This window comes from Colossoma macropomum, unplaced genomic scaffold (assembly GCF_904425465.1).
Source record: "Colossoma macropomum unplaced genomic scaffold, Colossoma_macropomum, whole genome shotgun sequence".
In the NCBI taxonomy this organism is placed as follows: Eukaryota; Metazoa; Chordata; class Actinopteri; order Characiformes; family Serrasalmidae; genus Colossoma; species Colossoma macropomum.
In genome coordinates, this window is record NW_023494788.1 from 29423341 (window position 1) to 29446953 (window position 23613).

The window sequence follows — 23613 nt, forward strand, 5'->3', positions numbered from 1 at the left end:
AGGACTACAACAACTACTACTGGAATTTTAAGCCAGAGTATCCTGGAGCCCATTAACAACAGCACCATCTAGTGGCCTGCAGTGGCTCTCACAACTGTAAGCTGTCCAGCTATTTGAGATGATGTCATCCTTTCCTGGCAGCGGGTGGTTGGAAAGCTGTGTGCTGCTGATATTCCAGGCTGCGAGGCACGGAGAGAGAGGGAGAGGGAGAAGGAAAGGATCAGTGTGGCCATCTGTGTGCCTGTGTGTGTCAGCAGGTGGCACAGTACGGGCCTGGCACAGCCATCACCCAGGAAGGAGTGTATGTGCCTGAAGAATAGAGTTGCGACTTAGTTGATGCGAAAACGTTGCAAAGGGAGAGACGTCTCTAGCACTGTGTCTCGCTGATTTGTGCATTGGTTTCGTTTGGTTGCCTTTGTCAGCTGGCTTGTATGGATCAGTGGCTTTATCGTGCCCCTCAGTTTTGAATTGTGTATTAACAATACAGTCTTATGGTTATTTACATGATGGCACAAGATGAGTTGCATCTCATCACTATCATATAAAAACCTTACTTAACATTTAAAACGCCAGCTGCCCTTTACGTGATGAATGGGCCAACAGAAATGACCCAATTATTGGGAATAAAATGTCATTACATTGATCACATTAAGGTCAAGAACATTCTTCCTACTGTCATAAAGTTATAGTGACATGAAATTTTGGTATGACAGTGATGATATATACTGTGCAAAACTCAGAAAGCACTTTTCATTTGTTTAGTGTATTCATTTTTCTACATCAGGGAAAAAAGAGAAACCATATGTTTAACAGAAAAATACTAGCCTCAACAACTGAATATAATATCAGAATTTTTAGTATTTTTTATGTCTACAGTTGTAAATGTACAGTTGTACATGTATTACAGTTTCCATTCTTTTTGGGAAGACTTGCTTTCAGAAATCTTCAGGGATATTTTTCCCACTCCAAAGTTCAGTCTTAGAAGTTGCTTGCATATTCTGCATCTCACAATCTTTGTAATCCCAAACACATTCAGTGATTTTGAGATCTGGACTCTGGGGTGGACAGTCCAATGTTCTGAGAACACCAGCAGTTTCTTTTTTGATTTGCAAATTTTCTTCTTTTTTGTCTTATTCTCTTTTCTCAGTAAGGGCTTCTTGACAGCTACACATCCTTTCAGTGTCGAGCTGTCTTCTCACAGTGGAAGGATGAACAGAAACACCTGTGGATTTTTTCAGATCTGAAACAAGGGTGGAGTTTGATTCTCTCTCAAAGATGAAAGCTTTAAGTACTGTTTATCTGATGGTGACAGTTTTGTTGGCCTACCAGTTCTTGCACGGTTGTTCTGGTCCCATTTTTTTTTATGTATTTCTTTAAAATCCCAGACTTATTACATACTAAGGCTTATTATTCAGTAACTACAGGGACAAACTGGTTGAGCTATTCTTAGGTTATAGAACTGTGTGATAAAACTTTGGGCCTGGGGGTTAAGGGGTTAATACTCTTTCATATTTCAGTTTTGGGAACTCCCGTTCACTTTTCTTTAACTTTCCCAATTGGATTACCTTATATTTAATTTCCTCAGAAATATCTCCAGAGAACGAAATAACTTGTACTTAAAAAACTGTTTTGAGTAAATAATTGTACTGTAATGCTGTCGTTTGTATTTCTGTGTGCTAACTCTGTGGATTAAGTTCTGGTTCATAGCAGAAACCTTGTCCAATTGCAGTGTTCTAAATAGCCAGAAGCTCAGCGTGCAGCATTGGCAGAGAGATATGAGCATGGATATGAGATGATCTTTTAGTAGGGGGTGACTGCATACTTCCTGTAAAGCACTGTGTTGTTCTGTCAGCACTTTCATTTGGTATCTTTTCTGTTCACTGCTTTTTCCTGATAAAGCTCTCCATTGTCCCCTGGTGGACAAACGATTCTCTCTGCCAGATCATTCGTAATTTGTAACAGACTTCTTTCCCAAATGGCTGTTTTCAGAGCAGCTTTGACTCTTTGAGCCCCTCCTAAACCTCATATTCTTAATCCCAGTTCCAGTATGAGTTATTAAAAGCTCGAAAGGTCAAACGGTTAGAAAAGGAGAGAGAGTAAACAGGTCATGGAGATGGAAATATGACACAGGGGGATTTAACTGAGGTAGTGTCATGGTTTTTAATCCAGGGCTTTATGTGTGTCAGTGTGTAATTACAGGCCATTCCTACCCTCGCATGACTTCAGACTTTAGTGCAAGATACAGTTATCATGGTGTTTCATATCAGCCGAAGGTTTTTGTAGAAATGTGTTTTTATGCCACTCTTAAAGGGGAACTCCAGTGATTTTTAAAATTTAAAATTTAATGGTTGAGGTCATTCAGAGTGGTTTGATGTGAAATTGTGGAGAAACTTACTTACTTGGTGATAGGAACCAGATGTCTATTTTTATTTTATTTACTATCCAAAACTACCAATTAACCTACACATTCTTCTGAATTTTAATATGTAATGTCTCCACCAATAATGGCTTAGGCAAAAACTTTAGGCATCAGGCAGCATATTCATAACCAATTCCTGTCATAACTTTATGTGAGGTAGCTTTTAGAGACATTAAAGGGGAATTCAGCCAATTTCTGTGTAATTTATTGGTTTAGATGTAAACAAATGGTTCATTTGTAGAGAAACTTGTGACTTATGAAACTTGGCTGTGATGACTATAACACAAATATAGCCATTTTATTTACTATCCAAAACAACTAGTGAACCCCCACCTCTTCTGAGTTTTTATATGTAATGTTGAATGATAAAGTAGTGGTAAATCTGACAAAAATAAATTGTCTTTGGATATTTTTTTGCCTCACAACAACCTGCATGTACCTTTCTAAAAATGTTTTAATCCGTAACCTCATTTCAGAACTATCATACAGCAATGTCTCTGGCATTAGGCAGCATATTCATAACCATTTCATGTAATTACTTTCTGTGAGGGAGCTTTTAGAGGCATTAAACTCTGGTTCCTATCACCATCACTGTGAGCAATCCTGACTCTGCCAGTTTCTCTAGAAAGAAGCATATCACATCAAACTGCTCTAAATGACTGTTTACAGCCTAATTATTTTAATTACGCAGAAAAATTGAAAAATTGGTGGAACTCCTCTGTAAAAGCTTCAGACTTCTGGTTCTTATCACCACCACTGTGAACAATTTGGACTTCATAAGTTTATCTAGAATGTTGTGTTTCACATCAAACTATACTGAATGACTTTGTTCACATCTCAATTGAATTATGCAGAAATGTAAAAAATGGGAAGAATTTCCCTTAAAATGCATCTGCCCATTCTCCGTTTCATCATTTTAAACCCTTTAAGTCAATGAAGCAAGCTATTACATTGCCAAAATTAAGTGGACCTTCATATACATCCTAAGATTCATTTAATAAACTAAACTGTTTTTACTTTGAAAGGCTACATTTGTAGATTTGCTGGTGCTCAGTTAGGAGACGTGTCTGTGATGGTTTAAAAGGCCTAGAATTGATCAATTATGATTCCTTCACTCCATCTAGTGGTCAGAACAGCAAGTTTGGGACCTGCAAGTTACCTCCACAAGTCTGTCTAGTGGCCTGCATGAATGATTCTCTTATCTGAGCTACAGTAATGTTGGATAGTAATAAAGAAAAGCAAGAAGTGAGTGAAATTCCTGGCATGTCCTTACTTTTGTAGATCTAAGCTTGACAGTAGAAGGAGGAGGCAGCACGAGTGCATATTGTCAAAAGCCTTTCAGCGTGGAGTGAACGGTCCGGGGTAACTGGTTTACATGGCGCATTAAAGGATCACTTTACAGCCGTTTGTGTGTAACGTGAGAGGAAGGAGTGCTGGGCAGGAGGAGGAAGTCCACTTCGATTTGCTCTCTGCAGTTTTGACCCAGAGTGCTGCAGTTTAGTGAACACACGCCCTGCGCTTGCCGGATCAACAGCGCTCTCCCGATGAATCTTTAATGACCGCTTTAGAAGTCATAATGGCATGTCACTAATGTCCATTAATGATCTCTGAATGCAGTTGGCCCCGCCTCGATGGCTTCTCGGCGCTTCCCCTGAGATTTCTCTTAACGTGGTTAAAACTTTGAAAACATCTTCCTGCTCGCAGCGAAACAGCGCAGGACTGCTCTTCCCTCCAGCACTACTGTCGTCTCTTTCGGGCTGCTAAACATGACTTTTCCTCTTAGAAAATCTATGTCAGGTATGGATTAACTTCACTGCTTTTATCTTTTTTGAAAAATTTATGTAGATAAAAAACCATGCGCCTTGAGAATCTTGCTGTTGTCATAGAGTATAGAGTCTGCTTTTATCCACTGTAGATGATAAAGACTTTCTAAAAGGTGTATGTACAAATAGTACTTCTGTTGTTTTCATCTTCTGTTTTGAAGCTGTATTGAGCAAAGTTAGGATTTGCATTATTTATGTCTTTTTGCAAGCGTTATGGTAGCACTACAGTATACAATGTGGATTGGAGCTGTCCAGGGTGCTGAAATAGAATTTGGCATCTGGAGATTCAGCGGCATGGATGTAAACTTATAGGCTGTTAGTTTAGTTTCTTAAAAATTGCGTTTTTAACTGCTAATTTTTAGATAATGAAGGCATTATCTGGGTTTCTTAGTACTCCGTACAGAACTAATCTGTAAGAGATTTGTAATTATGAATCTTTATCTAAAGTTTATTTTATTTGGGACATTGATTCATTGCCATTTTTAGATGTTATGGCTCTTTGTCTATGTTTTGTTGTGTTTTAGGCTATGTATTAGCTTTTTTGTCCCAGCTAAGATATGTTAGTGTAATCCTCTAGGTAGTGTTGGTAAGCAGCATACTTCAGTGTTATGTCTACTACTTCACTGTAATACAAACAGTTTTGTCTCAACTTCAGGAACAGTTTGCTTGTTCCAGAGTCCAGTGTGCAAGGAAAGCAGCAGAAACAAGTCAGTCACTAAAATGGGCAGTGCAGAATTATCTGAGTGTGAAACACTGTGGTTATCTAAAACCTCTATAAGTGAGCTTTCTAAGCTTAAGTTTATTGCTGGACTGCTGGACGAATGCTTAACGATAATGTGGTGCTCTGAAGGTGCCCATACCCTACATTGTTCTGTTTTTTTTTATTTTTTTTTCGCCCCTGATGTCCATCTATGATGTTGGGGTAGGTTCATGTACCTACAGTTGCAGTCATAATTAATTTTCCGTGACCATTTTCCAAACTCAACTATTTAATTTTATAATTAAACAGGGTGTTTTTGTTACTTTAAGAGTGATCACCACTGTCCAAAAAAAAATTATATATATATATATATATATATATATATATATATATATATTATATAATTATAATTATATATATATATATATATATATATAATTCAATTAAAAATTATTTATATATAACTTTATTATTATTATTATTATTGTTATTATTATTATATTATTAAAAAAAACTAATTGCCATTTTTACTTTACTGCATAATTTAAGCTCTGCAGTTGTCCTTTACAATGTGTGAAAATTCCATGATGACTGAGTGTTCTGAAGGAGAGTTTCATTCATACTGCTGGAAGCACACTTGGACAGTAGGTGGCACTATAGCCACACTTACTGCTGAGTAGTCTGCTGTTTATGGGTGGAGGAGAAGGGAGTGGATGTTTGGACTCATTGAATTTTCCAGTGGGCATGAGGAATATTATTAGATAAATCTAATGCTTCAAACATTTGAAATATTGGGTTACAGGGTTTTTGGATGAATCTAAATTCATGCCAGGTCTTGGCTTGTTTCCTTTTTTTTAATTCCAGTGTTCTCTTAAAACCAACATGATCCATATGACAAAGACGCTGGATTTGACCCAAAGTCAATGATTTTGCTCTTTATTTGACTCTCTCGTCTTTATTTAGGAGCCTGAATTTCTGTCACAGTTTAATCAAAGATGGAATTTCTCATAGTGACTTCTCAAAACTACAGCACATTACAAAAATGTGCTGTACGTAAAAAAGCCTTTCCTGTTTGATAAAGTGGGTCATAGAACAGACCGTTCCTCTCACTTATAAATGATGCACTGACAAGCCACACAAATCATGATGTTCCTGTGATTAACACAAGCTCATATACAGCACTGCGACATGCGACAGTGTCATCATTCGAGCTGGTTGCACCTGTCGTGTCTCAACACCACCTCCTATAGCTTAACTCTTCATTCAGCAGTCAGTTTTAAAATGCTCAACTTTCAGGAGAATGCGACAGTGACCCATTTCACTTCTATGTTCCGTTTACTGTCTACTGTAGCTGTGCGCATTACATTTAAAACCAAAGCCAAACATGGAAGATCCTCTGTCTAGCTGATAGGTATGATCAAATCGCACATCAGACCTCTGTTATTTACAGTCCCTTATCTCGAAGTGCAGATTGGAGATCCAGCTTTTTCAAAAGCATGTAAATGTGCACTAATCTTGCACTTAAAAATGTACTTTTGTTTCCAGAAAACACCTTTAACTGGAGTAGAACCATGCATTCCATGCTGGCCTAAGCTGGTTTATGCTGGTTTGAGCTGGTCAACTGCTATTCTGGCACTGGTTTAGCATACCAGCATCCAAAACACAACATAATATTATGCTATACTCTTTAAAAAGATGGTTCTTTAAGGGTTCGTTAGTAAAGACAGTGGTTCTATATAGAACCATGAACACGCAAAGAACCATCCGCATGTTTAAATGGTTCTTTGCATGGTGAAATGGTTCTTCAGATTGGTAGAGAATGTGTTATATATGGTTCTATATAGAACACTTTTGAAAAGGGTTCTGCTGTTGTTTTGATGTAAAACTTGGAACATTAGTTCTTTAGTAAAGACAATGTTTCTATATAGAACCATGAACACTCACCATTTGCATGCTTAAATGGTTCTTTGCACAGTGAAATGGTTCCTCAGATTGGTGGAGAACATTTTGAAAAGGGTTCCATATAGCACCAAAAAGGGTTCTGCTATTGTTACAATGTCAAGCTTGTAAGATTAGTTTTTTAATAAAGACAGTGGTTCTATATAGAACCATGAACACTCACCATTTGCATGCTTAAATGGTTCTTTGCATGATGAAATGGTTCTTCAGATTGGTGGAGAACGTTTTGAAAAGGGTTCCATATAGCACCAAAAAGGGTTCTGCTATTGTTACAATGTCAAGCTTGTAAGATTAGTTTTTTAATAAAGACAGTGGTTCTATATAGAACCATGAACACTTATCATTTGCATGCTTAAATGGTTCCTTGCATGATGAAATGGTTCTTCACATTGGTAGAGAATGTTTTGAAAAGGGTTCTGTATAGCACCAAATAGGGTTCTGCTATTGTTATGATACCAAACTCTTTTCAAAAAGGTTCTGTATAGATCCATATACAGCACATTCTTCTTCAGTCTGAAGAACAATTTCACCAGGCAAAGAACCCTTTAAGCACACAAATGGTTCTTTAAGTGGTCATGGTTCTATATAGAACCATTGTGCCTCATTCACCAATATCTTCCTAAGTTTTTTCTTAAATTTGTTCTTGAGAAAGGTCCTAAGAAAAGGTCTAGGTTGGATTCATGAGGTGTTTGTTTTTAAATTGTTCATACCTTTGTGCTCTTCAATGTGCATAGATGCTGTTCTTACCTAAGAAAAATTCCAAATAAGAAAACACGGGTGAATGTCAGAATCTCCCTAACAACCGTTTCTTCTTAAGGACGGTTGGTGATTGAGGCCCGTTGTCTTCACTGAAGCACCCTTGAAGAAACATTTTAAGAGTGTAGTTTTCCTAGCAGCCATGCTGGTCTGTGTTGGTTTTTCTAGCAGGGGTGGAGGTGCTACAAACTTTAAAAAGGTTCTCCACACTCATGTACAAAATTCTTTAAAGAGCCATCCATGCAAAGGTTCTTGAGGGAACCAAGTGGTTCTTCTATGGAATCGCTCTAAATAACTATTTGCCACCTTCACAGCTTCTGAGTGGAGCTCCAAGGTACCTTACATGCACCGGTTTAAGGAGAAGCTCCAGCAGACTCTGGATAAGCGCGGCTGCTAAGAGCCGTAAATGAAGCTAAATGTAAAGGTAGCCGCGTCTATTGCGCACAGCAGGCGCATCAATCCAACAAGAACACACAATTCCTACATCCTCTCACTACTTTCACCTCAGCTGCTGTTCTTTTGTCGTACATAAACAGCAGCCAGAACTCAGGGGCGGGCTCTATCGTCTAAACACGCGATAACTGAAGTCTTTCTTTGTCTTCTGAGCATGGCAGTGGTCTTATCGAGTGTACGGGACTGACTGAGAGGAGGGGAGCGAGGAGGAAGCCCCCCTCCCCGTGCAGATAACGCTCTCTCGCTCTCTAACAGGTGTTCTCGTGGCTGCGCACTGGGGCGCAGTCGCTGTGCTGCCTCTGCCCTGACTGCCTCGTGGGATGCTGCGAGATTTTTTGGGAGATATTCTAAAAGAGAACCTGTTCTGCTTTCAGTTTGCAATGGCCAGCTAGTGGCAAAATCCGTGGACGAGCGTTCTCCGAGCACTGAAGACTTTCTTTGGAGAGGATGCAGCACTGGAGAAAAGCGCAGGCGAATATGTGGGCAGTTTCGAGTCGTTGTTTAGAAGACGTATAAACTCCTTCGCCACCTGCGCAGTTTTGGAGCAACTTTCGGCGCCTGCCTGTGTTTCTTTTTGGATTTTTTTTTTCGTACCGCGAACGATGACGGTTGCCATCGAATAGAAACTTGGATGGGAGCGGTGCGCGTGGCGGTACTGCTGTAGAAGCCCCGCCGCGGAGGAGGCGAGGTGAGGGGGGAAAGTGCGTTTCTTTCTTTCGTCCGCAAGTCCTCGCCGTCAAGCTGGCCATGGCTGCGGCGATCGCGAGCTCCCTGATTCGGCAGAAGAGGCAGGCGAGGGAGCGCGAGAAGTCGAACGCCTGCCGCTGCGTGAGCAGCCCGAGCAAAAGCAAAGGCGCGTGCGAGAAGCCCAGCCGCCTCAGCGTCTTCTCCAGAGTCAAGCTCTTTGGCTCCAAGAAGCGCAGGAGGAGACGACCAGGTCTGGGCTTATAGGCTAGTGGACCCATCTCACCACCACTACCATCATCATCACTATCATCATCCTCACCATCATTATCACCATCACCCTCATCCTTCTCATAGGCTCTATAGTCTTTATCATCACCATAAATGCTTTTTTCATCAACTACCTCCTCCAGTTATGTCATAAAGTGCTTATCAACTCACACACCGTCAACTTTCCCACTTCTGAGCTCGTCAGCCCCTCCTGAGCCCCCCTGCTTGCATTGTGCAGAACATGCAGCAGAATTATGTAATTCAAAACCACAACGCGTTCAGTAAAGTCAATGTGGCAAAGCAAGTAAAATGACAGTCTTTGATTAATGTTTGCTTTGAAGGGAGCTCATCACTGGCAGGCTTTGTTTGCTTGCGGAGGGAATAATGGCATGGGGTGGGCACTCCCTTTGCATGAGCTCAGGTGTAAAGACAGACAACAGAGAGCCAGCTAAGCAGGTTTTGTGCTTGACCCAAGTCCCATTTGCGCTTAACCAATGTTTAATGGGTCTCTGATTATTCAGTGTGCACAATATGTGAGGCTCCAGCCTTCCCTGAAAAACACCTGCTATTCTGAATAATATAATCACAGAAATGGCTGGTGTTGGCATATGGTGATGTCTGAGAAATTGACTGACTATGATGGATCTGTTGATTTGTTTTGATAAGGGTTTCTTTGAGCTGCTGTCTGTAGCCCAAGTCAATGCCAGTGGACACTATCTGGGTGACTCCCATTATAAAACACATGAGCAGAAATTGGTCAGCAGCCATACTGTGTTCAGTGTGGGTTTCTATGTGAACGCTCAATCGGTTTTAAACTCTTAGAACAGTGAAGCACATTTTCATTGATGTTAAGAGTGGCTCCTTGAGAGAGGATTTCAGGTTAATGAGTGGCGCAGAGGGTTTGCTGTGTGACTCACGCCTCTCTATCCACGCTGTCCTTTTGTTTTGTAAAACAAGCATACTAGACTAGTCGTACTAGTTTCACGAAAGCCATTTAATTTGCAGGGGAAAGATGGGCATCATGAAAAAAGGGCATTTAGTATAGTTCTGAATACTGTTGTGACTTGACTTTCCCCCATTCTGTCTGTCTGTCTGCCTGTCTGTCTGCCTATCTATCTATCTATCTATCTATCTGTCCATCTGTCTGTCGGTCTGTCTGTTTACACTGCAAGAAGTAAAGCATTGTATTTTATGTGCATCCTTTCCACTTTAAGTAAAAATGTGGAAAAAGGTATTATGGAGATATAATAATTTTTATTTGGACATGAAATATGCATTTAAATCAAGGAAATTCAATGCATTTCTATCTATCTATCTATCTATCTATCTATCTATCTATCTATCTATCTACACAATCAAAAGCAGACATAGAGAGATCCAGGCGCAGCCCTAGTCACCTCACACTCCTTAGGCGGGAGAGGACGAAGAGAACTTACATAACATACACGTATGGAGCCTCAACACTTGCAGAGAACTTTTAGAGAAGAGATATCCGTTTACTGCAGTGGCTCGGACTCCTATCACATGTTCAGAAGTTGGTCAAGCAGCAGTGACAGGCCTATTTAACTTCATCGTCTCCATTTTCTATTTCTTTTTCGAATAATTCTATATTGACTCTATATGTAATCTGTTGGCTATTATTTGAATAATGGACTGATGGAGTCATTATGCCTCCCACTATTTCCAATAACAGATCTGCCAATCAGGGTTAACATTATTGACCAAAACTACTACTAAAACATATGTGTCAACCTGTGAAGATGGTAATCCTTATTGTCACAGCTTTCAAACTGTATAAAATGATGGATATCCCTATAGTATATTTTTATTGGTCAAATTATTAGTAACAACAGCAATTTATCCACATTTTCATTACTGTGATACATTCCTCAGGTAATCATTCATAAAGGATGAGAAAATTATTTTTACTGAACAGTTAAACAGCTGAAAAGTTTCTGAGCCACAGTTCAAGTCACATACAAACACAAAGGCAGTCAGAGAGAGAGAGACAAAAGAGAAAGAGTTAGAGTCAGGCTGTGTTCTACGATGAGCTGACTGATCTGCAAGCTAAGATTGCTAATACTTCTCCATGTCTTAATTGTTGTGCTATATTAAGTACGTATTTAAGGCACACAGAAAGTTAACCTTTGACCCTCTAATGACAATCAGCTAATGAGTTTGGCTCAGTTCTCGCAATATTCTGTTTGCTTTGTACAGAGTGCGCTCAACGACAAATTTCACATAAATCAGTACACCACCACCCACAGTGTGAGCACAGCGCTTAGACTAGTAAGTCTGTTTAAACAGAAAATGAGAAACAAATGTCAGTGCAGAATTATTCATGTTAACTAACCTGAGTTTACAGGGAAACTAGGAAAATAGTGAAAATAAACATATTTTTATGTGGAAAACCTTTGGGTTAACACCTATATTGAAATGAAAACTAGAGTGGAAAACATGTATTCATTAAATTAAAATGAAACAAAATTCTGATGTTCACTACAAAAAGAAACAAAAACACAACAAAAAAGTTTTTTCAGAGAAAAAAAAAAACGTAGTAGGTTTTGCTTTTTTCAGTGTATGGAAGACGGTCTAGAAGTGGATTCCATATATTTTAAACCTTACATTTGGGCAACCTTGCTGAGCATAGTCTACTGTTGAGCTAATTCACCATTTGTGAGACTCATCAGAAACAACAATCCAATTGGAATTACACCCTGGTCTCTAATAATATATTAATTAAAAAATACTAAATAAAAACAAAATGCTTTTAGCGCTTATTGAAACTAAACTGAAAAACAAAAGTAAAAACTAATGGAAATTTAAAAAATGGAATAACCTTGCTGTCAAGCGATTTTTTAAGCACTTTTTTATTGTATTATGAAACAGTAGGAGCCACATCGCCCCCACCTTTCCTGCAGAGTACTGCAATCTGTCTGAATGACTGCATGTACAGAGCACTATTGAGTGAATGACATGTCGACCCATTAACTTTTTTCTTGTTTTTTTACACGTAATATTGTTGTTCATTCATCTTTGCAGTCTTAGTGAGCAGAATTTTTTTACTTGAAGAAATGTACTTTTCCACTCTTTGTGATCTCAAAGTTGACCTGCGCGTATTCACATAGCACTCTACAGTTTAATGGTTGATGTTATACTTTCTTAAATGTATTATGCATTCAGTTTTAGCTGCTCACTCCCTTTTGTTCAAACCAACCACTCCAATGTGTTTCCAGTGTGAAGGCTGTACACGCATCCCTAAACCTGCCCACATCAGAAAGGCTCCTCAGAGGCTGGAGGCAATCCAACAGCTTGTTGCACTAGCCCACTCAGCCTCATACCTACAGAGTAATTACAGGCATCAGGCTGTAAGGTTTCTCATGTAGGGAAGTCCCCTGAAGAGACACCATGTCTATAGATCTGCTTCTTAGCCCCAGTAATTGAAATCAAAACCAGCAACTTGAAAGAGCATCTGCCTCTTTGCGTCTGGAGAGAAGCTCTAAACAGGAAGTTAGTGGAGCAAAAAATAGCATTCGTATTACCAAGGCAACTTTTGTGGAAGTAGAGAGGAAAGACAGTAGCTGGAGATGTAGTGCAGATGATGGAGGAGATGAAAGATGGTATAAAATGTGGTAGAGAACACTGACATGGTGCTAGTGACGAACATGAGAAGGAAGCTATATGCATTGCAAAATGGCTCCAGAACAGATCCTTGCATGGTTAAGTCTTACAAGCAGCCAATTAGAAAGAGCTTTGGGCTACACTGTTACGACAGCACTGAAATCTGTGGTTCATGAAGCCATGCATGTTAATTAGTCTATTAATACAAGGCTTTATCGTTTTCATATCATCCATAAGACATTAATGACATTAATAAAGTCATGGTGTGTCAGGTCAAGTTTATTCATATAGCACATTTATAAACAGCAAATTATCACTGTCAAAACAAAATTTTCTATCTCTACAATGGTAACTTTACTGGAGAGGGAAAAAAATACCTTATAAATTATACATTATTAACAAAAGAAATTCTACATTGATAATTCAGTCATTACAGTGTAATGAAATTCAGAGTGATGTAATGTGAAATGCAGCATTCCAGAGAAAGTCAGAATTGTTCATAACAGTGGTGATAGGAACCAGACATCCAAAGCATTCAATACTGCTAAAAGCTGTCGCACAAAAAATTCTTAAATTTTTACAAATATGTTGCCTAATGCACGAGACATTGTTTTACTATAGTTTTGAGATAAGATTTTGGCATAAAACATAAGTTTTTAAAATTCATTCATGGTGTAAAGGTACATGTAGGACATAGTACCCAAAGAAAATACAACAACTTCAAAGACGTGTAGATTTATTAGTCATTTTGAATAGTAATTAAAATTGCTTTGTGTTGTAGACATCCCTGGTTCCTAGCACCACCAAGAAATTTTGAGTCACACTCTCAGAAAAGAATCTTACCAGGTACAGACGCTGTCACTGGGGTGGTACCTTCAAGCGTGCATCTTCAGTTCCTTTAGTTAGTACCATATTCCAATTGGATTTTTAATTTTTGAGTTACATTGACTCCAGACACTCTGTCCTTCCTGTCCATTATTTATGTAATAAAGTGCAGGTATGAAAAGGTACAAACATGCCCCTTTCCCCTCGGAAAGAGAACACAACATACCTTTAAAACTCATTTAAAGTACACAGTTGCACCTTAAGGACAATGTTGTGCCTTCATTGTTTGCACCTTGAGGGACTAAAATTTACCCAGACTCTGCAATACACCATTTCACATCAAACCACTCTGAATTATTTACTTTTCATCTCAACAATTATGCATGGTGGAATTTCCCTGTAACGTTAATGTAATGAAATTTCATTCCAGTTAATTTTGGACCTTCTCTGTTGGTCCATTCACTGAGGACAGCTGGCATTTTCAAATGGTGTAAAAAATGAAGCTATGAGGTTTTGACCACTGTACAACAGATTAAATATTCATTTATAAAAGAAGAAATATATAGTTCAGTGTAGTTTAACATAATAGTTCTCTAATAATATAATAGTTCTCTAATAATAATATATATATAATGTATATTGGCATCCTTTTTCTCATGGGGTTTTCTTGCATGTGGAGGACATTGGATTTGCTCTAGCTAGTGTAAGAGCGGCAGGTATAAGCTCTTTGTTTCTGCTTTGGTTTCTGTGTCTATGGCACAGCTTGTGCTCATCTGCAAGGCTTGTTTGTATTACAGGCTCAAACCTCTGAAGCATGGAGAACCCAGCTAAGCCTGCAGCTAGAGCCTCAGTCACAATCCACTGTAGCCATGCCTGTCTCACAGTGTATCTCTCTCTCTCTCTCTCTCTCTCTCTCTCTTTCTCTCTCTCTGTTCCTCAGAGCCCCAGCTGAAGGGGATCGTGACGAAGCTGTACAGTCGGCAGGGCTTCCATTTGCAGCTCCAAGCAGATGGAACCATTGACGGAACGAAAGAGGAGGACAGTGGTTTCAGTAAGTCAGCCCCAGTCTTCCCCCAGCTTTTTTTAAATCTCTCTGAAGTGTAATCACCTGCTGTAAACATATCTAGTGGATGAAAGTTCAAAAGAGAGAGCATCCCTTTGATATGTCTGCTTATGCTGCATTGTTGGGCGTTGTTATTGTTTTGTCTAAAAGAGAGCTCCTCCTCCACCATACAGTTTCCTCTTCTGTTTATCTCTTGCCCCCCACCCATCTCTCTTTCTCTGTCTCACACACACATACATGTGCCTATATACGCACAAGGATAGCTTTATCGTAGTTCTCTTAAATACTGAATATGTTGGTGCCACATTGCCGTCCATTAACAACACTTTATTAGTTTTGCTCACAGTGAAGAAGAATGGTTCATTTGGAAAATGAGGCATTTGAAAATCACCCCCCAAAATATATATAAATACATAAATAAAGGTTCAAGAATTAATGGACATATACCATAAGAATTAATGGACATATACCATAATAAATCATGGGGGACATACCACAATAATTTATGGGCATATACTGTAAGTATTTTGGGCATATACCATAAGAATTAATGCAGAAATACCATAAGTATTGATAAGCATATACTATAAGAATTAATGAGCGTATACCATAAGAATTAATGGGCATATACCATAAGAATTATTGGGAATATACATAACATTTAATGTGGGTATACCACAGGATTTAATAACAATAACAATTTATGGGCATATACCATAAGAATTAATGGGGATGTACCATACATTTTACTTTAAGTACGGTTTACCTTAAGTTTACTTTAAGGATGTTTTTAGAAGATCAGTGTACACTTACTATATTACTATTTAGCATTTTTTTTAAATAAAGGTGCTACAAAATTTTTATAAACCAGGCAGCAAAATGTGAAGAACGTTTCTGAACTTTCAGGAACCTTAATATAAACATGTAAACATTTACATGATATAGAATATATTAAATTAGAACTCCTAGAGGTGTTCTAGAGTCCAGAATGGCAGTTACTACAAATTATTATTATTATTGTTAAAAGAATAAAAATAAATAAATATTATTATTTTAATGAACATTTGCTTTGAAAAATGATACATAGTGATTTAATGCCTCCTTGATTGAAGGACCATAGGACAGGAGTGGGAAAGTGAACCTCAACTTTGAATTTTAAGCTACCTTAAACTCTTCAGGGCCCCATAAAGGCAATCGTTAGCCAGCCAGATCCGAGACAAGTCAACTATATTTGGATTTCTTAGTCAATGCTGTCTAAAAACAAACTCTTTACACACAAGAGAATCATGTCACTTACACTTTCAGTCTTGTTGTCAGTCCCCCTACGCACAGTGCATCCTAGCAGAGGTGCGATGGCCCGAGAGTGTGTCAGAAAGGGTGTGTGTATGTGAAGAAAGTGCCAGCTGCCTGGTCTCTAATTTAATCTGTGCTATATCACACTGCCACTAAGCGGATGCGACATGCTGCAGCCTGCAAATGAGCTCCACTCTATTCCATTAGTCACCAAGCCAAGATGACACATATTCTGCAAATGAACATGGGTTATGAGGAGGGTGTGTGACCGCCAAGGCTGTAATATGGGGCTGTAATCACCCAGGTATTTAATTCCTGTCCTCTCACGACAAGGAGGCAAGGGAGCAACTCAGAACGAGCTCATAAAGTTTGACGGGTGTTTTGTAATCGAGTGCTAATTACATAGTGATTTGATATCTCGAGTACTCGGCTTGAGCAAAATTGATTCATTAGCGTCTGCTGTTATTTCAAAACCCATGCTGTTTGCTTTGAATCACATATATAGCCTCCTGTCGCACTATGTTATGGAGATAGATGAGATCGGTGTGCGTTTATGAACAGTCAGGTTTGCAGGCTGCGTGCTGGTGTGTTTGTATTGATGGTGGGCCACTCCCTTACTCTGCTGCTGCCACGATTGGCCTGGCGTATCCAGAGCAACTCCTATGAAGATGAGATTATGTAACAGCTGGCCTCCTTTCCTCACAAAACACTTTTTTTTATTACGGAGGGAATGAAAAGCAGTTTGCCGGAGAAGGAGAAGTGGGAAAACAGTAGCTTCTATCTCTCACATTACAAAAATAGCATTGTTAGGAGCTGGCTGCCCTTGTCTCCATAGCGACGGCAGTTCGGTCCTCTTGGCTGACTTGGTATGCGTGTGCGTGAGTGTGTTTGTTAGTGATGGGGGTCTGCTCAGATGCACTAATTCTCCAAAATATGCCTCTTTGTGTCAATTAAGTGTGGATGCTCACAATGCTCAAGACTTTTTTGCAGTTCAGTGCACACTTGGTTTCAGTTTTGAGGACTGGATTGTTCAAAAGCATTTAAAATATGATATCAGCCTTATTTTTTAGTGTATACTAAGATTTTAAAAGTGAAATAATTAAATAGTGAACCTCTAGTTTAACTCCTTGTTATCTTCATTGATCGCACTAAATTTACAAATAATTTAACTTTATAACTTTACTAAGTACCAGACAGTGGATTTTACCTCACTGAGAGAATAGTAACTCTTTCACATGGTCTCTGCTGACCTGCTTGACCAGAAGTCATTTAAGTAGCTGGAACCATGGTGATAAGCGTTCGACCAGTGGACGCTAAAGGATAAAAATCTTCTTGAAATTCAGCTGCTTTCATCCTCAGCTCTGATGAGGCTGGTGTAGGAGCAGGACAAAAGCTCGTCTCAGCCACTAAATGTCACATATGGCCGCTCTATTGCATTATGTCTCTTTCCACTGAGGTTCTTAATTCAATTCCCAATCAATGTGTCTGGGTTGGAGGCCTTTCCTTCTGTCAACCTGAGATTTTATCAGGGCTAACTTGTCTTCTTCACCTTTTCTAATGTCAGTTTACATTTCTATTCAGTCAATGCTATTAGATTTCAAATGTCTGGCTCTGAGGCAGTATACTAATGAGGCAGGCAAAAAATAAGAGTGTCAAAAACAAACAAACAAATAAACAAACAAATAAGGCAAAAACACATTGCTGATAATATTTATGGTAAAATCTGCAGAATATAGCAAGTTGGAAAAACGTACTATATAAAACTATATAGTATGTTTGATGCTTTGATCTTATAAACCAAGTTGTTACATTTCTAAACTCTGATTGGCTGCGATCACAGTCACTGTAAAATACATGATATATACCCATATGACCACATTCATCAATATTAATTCGCCAGGTTTTTGAAAACCATCACGCTGTTCTTCGAATGCTCTTTGACCGTTATGCTGCATGGCAACCACGGCCTACTGTCACATTGCTTGTTTATTGCATTCTTTGAACATTGGTGTATTATCACATTGTGTAACTATTTTGGGCATAAAGAGAGGTAAGTACTAAGATAGTCTAACTAAAACTAAACTGAAATACCTAACAGGTTCTAGCTGTTAAGGAGGTTAAGGAAATTGTCACTTGCCATTCTTACCCTTAATTTCACTGTAATGCGTTTAAGTGGGAAAGTAAATTGGAAAAACCTCGAAGTCCCAGTTACTTATATGAGGTAAAAAGGCAGTACAAAGGCAGTAGTTGGAACAAAATCTCCAAAAGGGTAACTTTACAGGAGGATGAGAAAATTTAACTTCTTAATTCTTAACTTGTAATAGAAGTTTGGACCATTTTTATTAGTCTGTTTGGACCATTTTTATTAGTCTGTTCATCATGAAAATTAAAAAAAGGGGTAGTTTTTTTTAATTATGCAAAAAAGTAGAAAATTACAAAAATGAAGATACAAAGAGTTTGCACGACAGTGATGATAAGAAGGCAGTATAAAGAGTCTTATGTAGTATGTACCTCTCTGTTACCTGAAACTGAAACTGAATCTGGGCTGTAAAATAATTTTTACTATGGCTTTATTGGCTTCCTACAATTTACTTAAAATTTTTATGATTTACTTTCCAGCCTAATTATGTGACATTATGGTAAAATTAAATGAGACCGTATTGGTACTTATATTGTTATTCCAGGTTTTTTTCTGCTTATTGGCTAGGTATTTCAGTGTATTTTACTTTTACTTCAGACTATCTTAGTACGTGCCCACCTTTTTACTTAAAAGAGCTTGTAATTCATACTTACCTAGTTAATACATAGTACTTGTAGTGAGTGACGGTAAAAGGAAGTGTTGCCATTCTTTTTTTATATGCTCTTCTTAATTCTTAATGGTCTGAATGTCTTGGTGTCTAATGCATAATCCGTTGTTGTTGTTATGTCTGTGTGAGGTACGTGTAGTCAGCCCATTGCAAACCTTTGAGCTGCAGGGGTTTGGTCAGAATCATTGTAATCTCTAGTTTTGTCTCATTCAACTAGATTCTCAGTGGGAAATGTCTGCAGTATCTCACCCCTGAGTGAGCTAATTCTGTGTAGATGCTTCTCTGGGGTATAGGCTGCTGTATTCTCAGGCGCTGTTGCCGTGGTAGTGGTGCTGTCCTCTTGATCTCCAGAGATCCTGCTGTGTGTGTGCTCAGGTGCTCTATTAGCTGCAGGTAATTGACTCTCCCCTCCAAAACCCCCACAGGCCAAGCTATGCTAAATCCCTCTGGAATGAGATTCACCTGCATCTCTGTGTATGGTGTTATGGGAGTGTGGGTGTATTCCAGTGTGTGGCATGTCAGAACACAGCAAAAATTCCCAGTATTAAATTTACTCTTACAAACGTTAAGCTAACTGAATTTTGCAGAGCTAATTCAGTGCTGGTGCTATCACTGCCAGCCAGCAACTGCTGCCATAAAATGTCCCCGCCTTCACTTAGCTCATTCGTTTTAGAGAGTGTCGTTTCCCCTCACAGTCTGGTGAGTTTTCCTCTTTAAAGTGCAGGCCAGAGAGATGAGTGATCTCTGCAGGTGGACCCAGCACAGCTGAGGCTCTTTAGAGTACAAGCAGGGCCTTGATGTGGGATTAGTGGAGCGTTCTGAGGTTGGAGAACAGGAAAGCCTTACCCAGCTGTACTGACAGTAATCTAGGTGGAGATGCTGCATGGAGCTACTGTAAAGGTATTATATGACCTTAATGCTCGTTCATTTTGTGGCCTGACCGATATATATTAGTTGAATGATAATGTTCTAAGATATTGACGTCCCTTGCAGTTATTGTATGGAGAAACATCTTGCAAATAAAGCACCAATGCTTTGTGGCTTGTCTCGTTTTCATGAGCTTAGAGCTACACTACATAAGATTTGGTGATTTGGAGACCTCTCTGGTGGAAATGGGTAATTGCACACAGCATGTAAAAGAACATTTTGTGACGTTGTTTGCGCCTTCAGACACCCCCAATGCTAACTGGATGAATCTGATACAAGTGTGTTGAAAGAGATCTCAAAGACAACTCAGTCAAAATTTTGTGAACAGCAAAGCTGTAAGTGAATTATCTACTAATCATATCTTCATTGGTACAATGTTTTTAATAATTTTGCATTTGAGACCTAAACATCGAGCTAGACCATCTTTTTGCCAGTGCATGTGACATAAATATGTTAAGATGTATGACGTGGTATGAAAAACTATGAAGTCCAACCTGATGCCTCTGACTTTTCAATGACTAGTTTAGACTTTTACAGGGTGACTCTAAGCAGCACAGGCACACCATATTTTAACACGTTTTCCCCCCGACTCAGTAATGCTACTTTTATTTTTAGCAGAAAACCTTAAATAGTGCATCTGTTAGTAAGCCGAAAAAGAGGAGCTAAAGGCGTCTTGCTGATGACAGTCTTCTTTATAACAATACAGGCTGAAGTAAATTTAATCATAAAACACCATCACTATTAAAATAAAAGCGTGACAAATATATCAAACCCTATCTTTCAGCATGATCAGGGCATCAAGTTATAAGGAAAACGAATTAATAATTTGAGCTAATTAACAGAAACCAAATTCCTGGACACACCTCCCCCACCCTAATACTAGATGTCCCCCAAAAAAAACGATTGCTGAAAAATTACGGCAAGAAATAGAGACTGAAAAAGAATGACATTTTGAATAGAAGTCTATGGAGAAACATGCTTTTTGGCACCAGACAGGATTTATATACCATTTGGCTAATAGGGCTAGCTGGGTACACTCGACCAGCCAAACCCTGCCCCTTGAGTATAACAGCAGCACTGCTGTTATCAAAAATTAATCAGCCCTGTTCGTTTCTATGATGAAAGCTGGAGGCAAATAAAAGGAAGGGGAAACATGGAGTGGAGCGCTGCCTCAGAGAGGAGAAACAGGCGAGGAACTGAGGAAGAGGGAATTAAGGGGGTGTGAGATAATTGAGATACAATCTAGATTTGCTTACACTGACTAGCAGAGCCAGACAATGACCAAATGAAAAAGAAAGCAGTAAGATAAAAAACATAAAAAATACTACTTAAAATATTTACTTGCCTTATGAGATTTAAACTTACTCTATATATACTCTAAATCTCTTATGAGATTTAAAAATACTCTAATATCACTCTGTTCTTGATTACAAAGTGACAACGCAACAGGGCTAATAAAGCTGCATGTAAACCAGCTACAGTTTGTGTGCAAAGCAATATAAACTTATACAGTCCATACAATCCATATAACACCTGAACAGGGGAGGGTGGGGCAAACACAAACGTTTTCTGCTGGCCAGAGTATTTTAAAACAGCATAGTACATTATATTTTATTTACTGTACACTGCATTACAAATTGCAGGGCTGAACATAAACATTTTTTCTAAATTCTAAAAAGTATAAATCTCAATAAGTGGAGCAAATCTTCAGTTTAACAGTGGAAAGAGTGTGTAAAAAGTTTGTACTTCAATGTTCATGTCGTGAAATGTACAAAGAATTCATTTTCTCTAGTATATTTCAGATTCCCACAAGGGCAGCCATTAGCACTTAAATAACATTTAAGTAGCACTTTTTTCTGCATCTTTGAACGTGAGGAAACCCACACCAGTAGTAATGCTCATCTTGTTGGAGTCACAAACTTCAAAACGTGAAGTGAAATAGCCTATTACCCAAAAGTGTTATTTAAATTTATAGTATTTTTAATTTATAATTAGTTCCCTTGTTCTTGAAAAAAAGGCTGAAGGTAATATATAGGAGAAATATACAGGAGAGACACGTTTTGTGCACGGGACAAAATGATAGCTTATTAGTACAGCTGGGGACTTTATACAGAGACGCCGCATTGGCTGCTTCGGCCTGTTGCTGAGATACATTGCTGTGTCCATTGTATTGGTCGAGGCAAGACTGGCCTGTAAACAAATACAGGTAAACAAGGGAGCTACATTTTTTGTGGATATAAAGCACTATCAGGTTTACATTTCTCAGCTGACTTCCACATTTAATCGTCTACATGGAGAACGAAAAAAGTTTTGCCTACAGTTACTTTTAATCTCGATGGTTATAATCGCTGCTAGATGCTGAAGAGAGAAGTGTGTAGCAGCTTCAGGCTCACTACTACTAACTACTTCACATTACTAACATGGTAGAAAATACTGTATTGTCATAAGCAATTGCAAAAACTGCAAAAATTGGTTTAAACCCATGGAACAAGTTCTTATTTGACTTTTCCATTTCACCTTACAGTTACCTTAATGGTGTGCCAGTGCCAGAATGGAACTGCAGCGCCATTTAAGAGAATAAGAACCTGGCGAATATGAAGCCAGTTTCAGCTTAATTTTTTTTGTCTGCATCCCCATAGCTTTTCTTGTGCTCCCAGGAGCTCTTTCACTACAAAATACTGAAAAAACTGAAGGCGCATCTTTAAGCACTAATAATTGATTTACTGATGAAAAAAAACCTACTCTTCTTAATGCTAACTCTGACAGCATCCTTATTACTTTCTCTTTGGGAAACCTTCAAAGTGTGATAAAAGTTAGCTAGCCAGCTAACTAGTCAGATTCATAATATGCAGTCACTTAGCCGACACAAGTAGCTTGTCAGTTTGGAGAAATGCCAGTATAGAGGAAAATCTCGATTATGGGGTATTTAATTCATATTATTTCTTATAAAGTCTCAGCTTTCATAGCTGGCAAATGTTAATCACTAACGTTAACTATTACTGTCCACCGGCCTGAACATAATGTTATAATGGTCAGATACAACCAGAACCAACTGTTCAGTCTTACCTGTGAAAGGTAATTCCCCTAGCTGTGCACTTTTTCCTGTCCAGCCTTCTGAGAATTATGGCAAGTTGTCTTGACCAACATGACGGTGACGTTGACGCACGATCCAGCGGCCAATGTGGCATCTACGTGTACATATCTATGGTCTTAGCAGTGCAACACTTCACATTTCAAGGAAGTTTCTTGTAGTTTCATTATGTAATCTTTAAATAGCAAGAAAGACGTTTGGCTAGTCAGATATTGCTAGCAGTTGCATAGGCAACAGGAAGAATCACAGCCCCACACAGCCTTCGAAAAGTGCTGGAGTGTGAACCCCCTAGAAAAAAAATTGTAGTGCGCCTCACTTTTTGAATAATTGTCTACAACTTCCATGAGCACTTGGACTCAGCAAAATATTTGAATGAAGATGTACACATGCGCGCACACAAATAACTCAAAGAATGTGTTTGATTACTCCATTTTTAAATGCATGGCAGCATGACGCTAGTGCCAAGAAAGTAGAGCTGAGGTTAGCATGAAGGCCAAAGGCAGCAGATCAGCTACTGTTGCAGAGGATGTGAATTCTGAAAAATATTTTTCTCATCCAGATATAGCTGCACACTGTTTTTTCAGTCTCACCCACGTCATGCATCCAATACTGAGCAAGAAAAGAAAGCACCGACCAGCAAAGGAGGTTCTAATCATAAATGGATTAGCCATTGTCCTGTGTGTTCCTTGTGTTGCGAAGTGGGCCTGGTGTTTTGAAGTGCACAGAAACGCACAGGCGGGATGAGTGTTTAGAGACAAGCAGTCCTGCTTCAAAGCATACTCAGAAAGATTGCTGTATGGAACACACAAAGGCACAGTGTACTTGTCATGAGTCCGGTACACACTGCTACTTTGCTATATGTACAGTATGTTGGAAGAGGCACTTTATGATAGCACATTGAGGAACACAAGAAGCTGACTGG

At 38.9% G+C, this 23613-nt stretch overlaps 1 protein-coding gene across 6 annotated transcripts in view; it reads left to right on the plus strand.

Moving 5' to 3' along the window:
* fgf13a (fibroblast growth factor 13a) overlaps positions 1-23613 on the plus strand; it is a 191384-nt gene that overhangs the window by 134128 nt on the left and 33643 nt on the right. For 4 of the 6 annotated variants that reach the window (XM_036569095.1, XM_036569099.1, XM_036569096.1 and 1 more), the window contains one exon: positions 14451-14561. In XM_036569095.1, coding sequence (XP_036424988.1) covers positions 14451-14561 — 111 coding nt within the window. Of the gene's footprint in view, positions 1-4108; positions 4217-8393; positions 9048-14450; positions 14562-23613 lie in introns of those variants that run through there. The other 2 variants (XM_036569100.1, XM_036569097.1) reach the window with 2 other exon arrangements.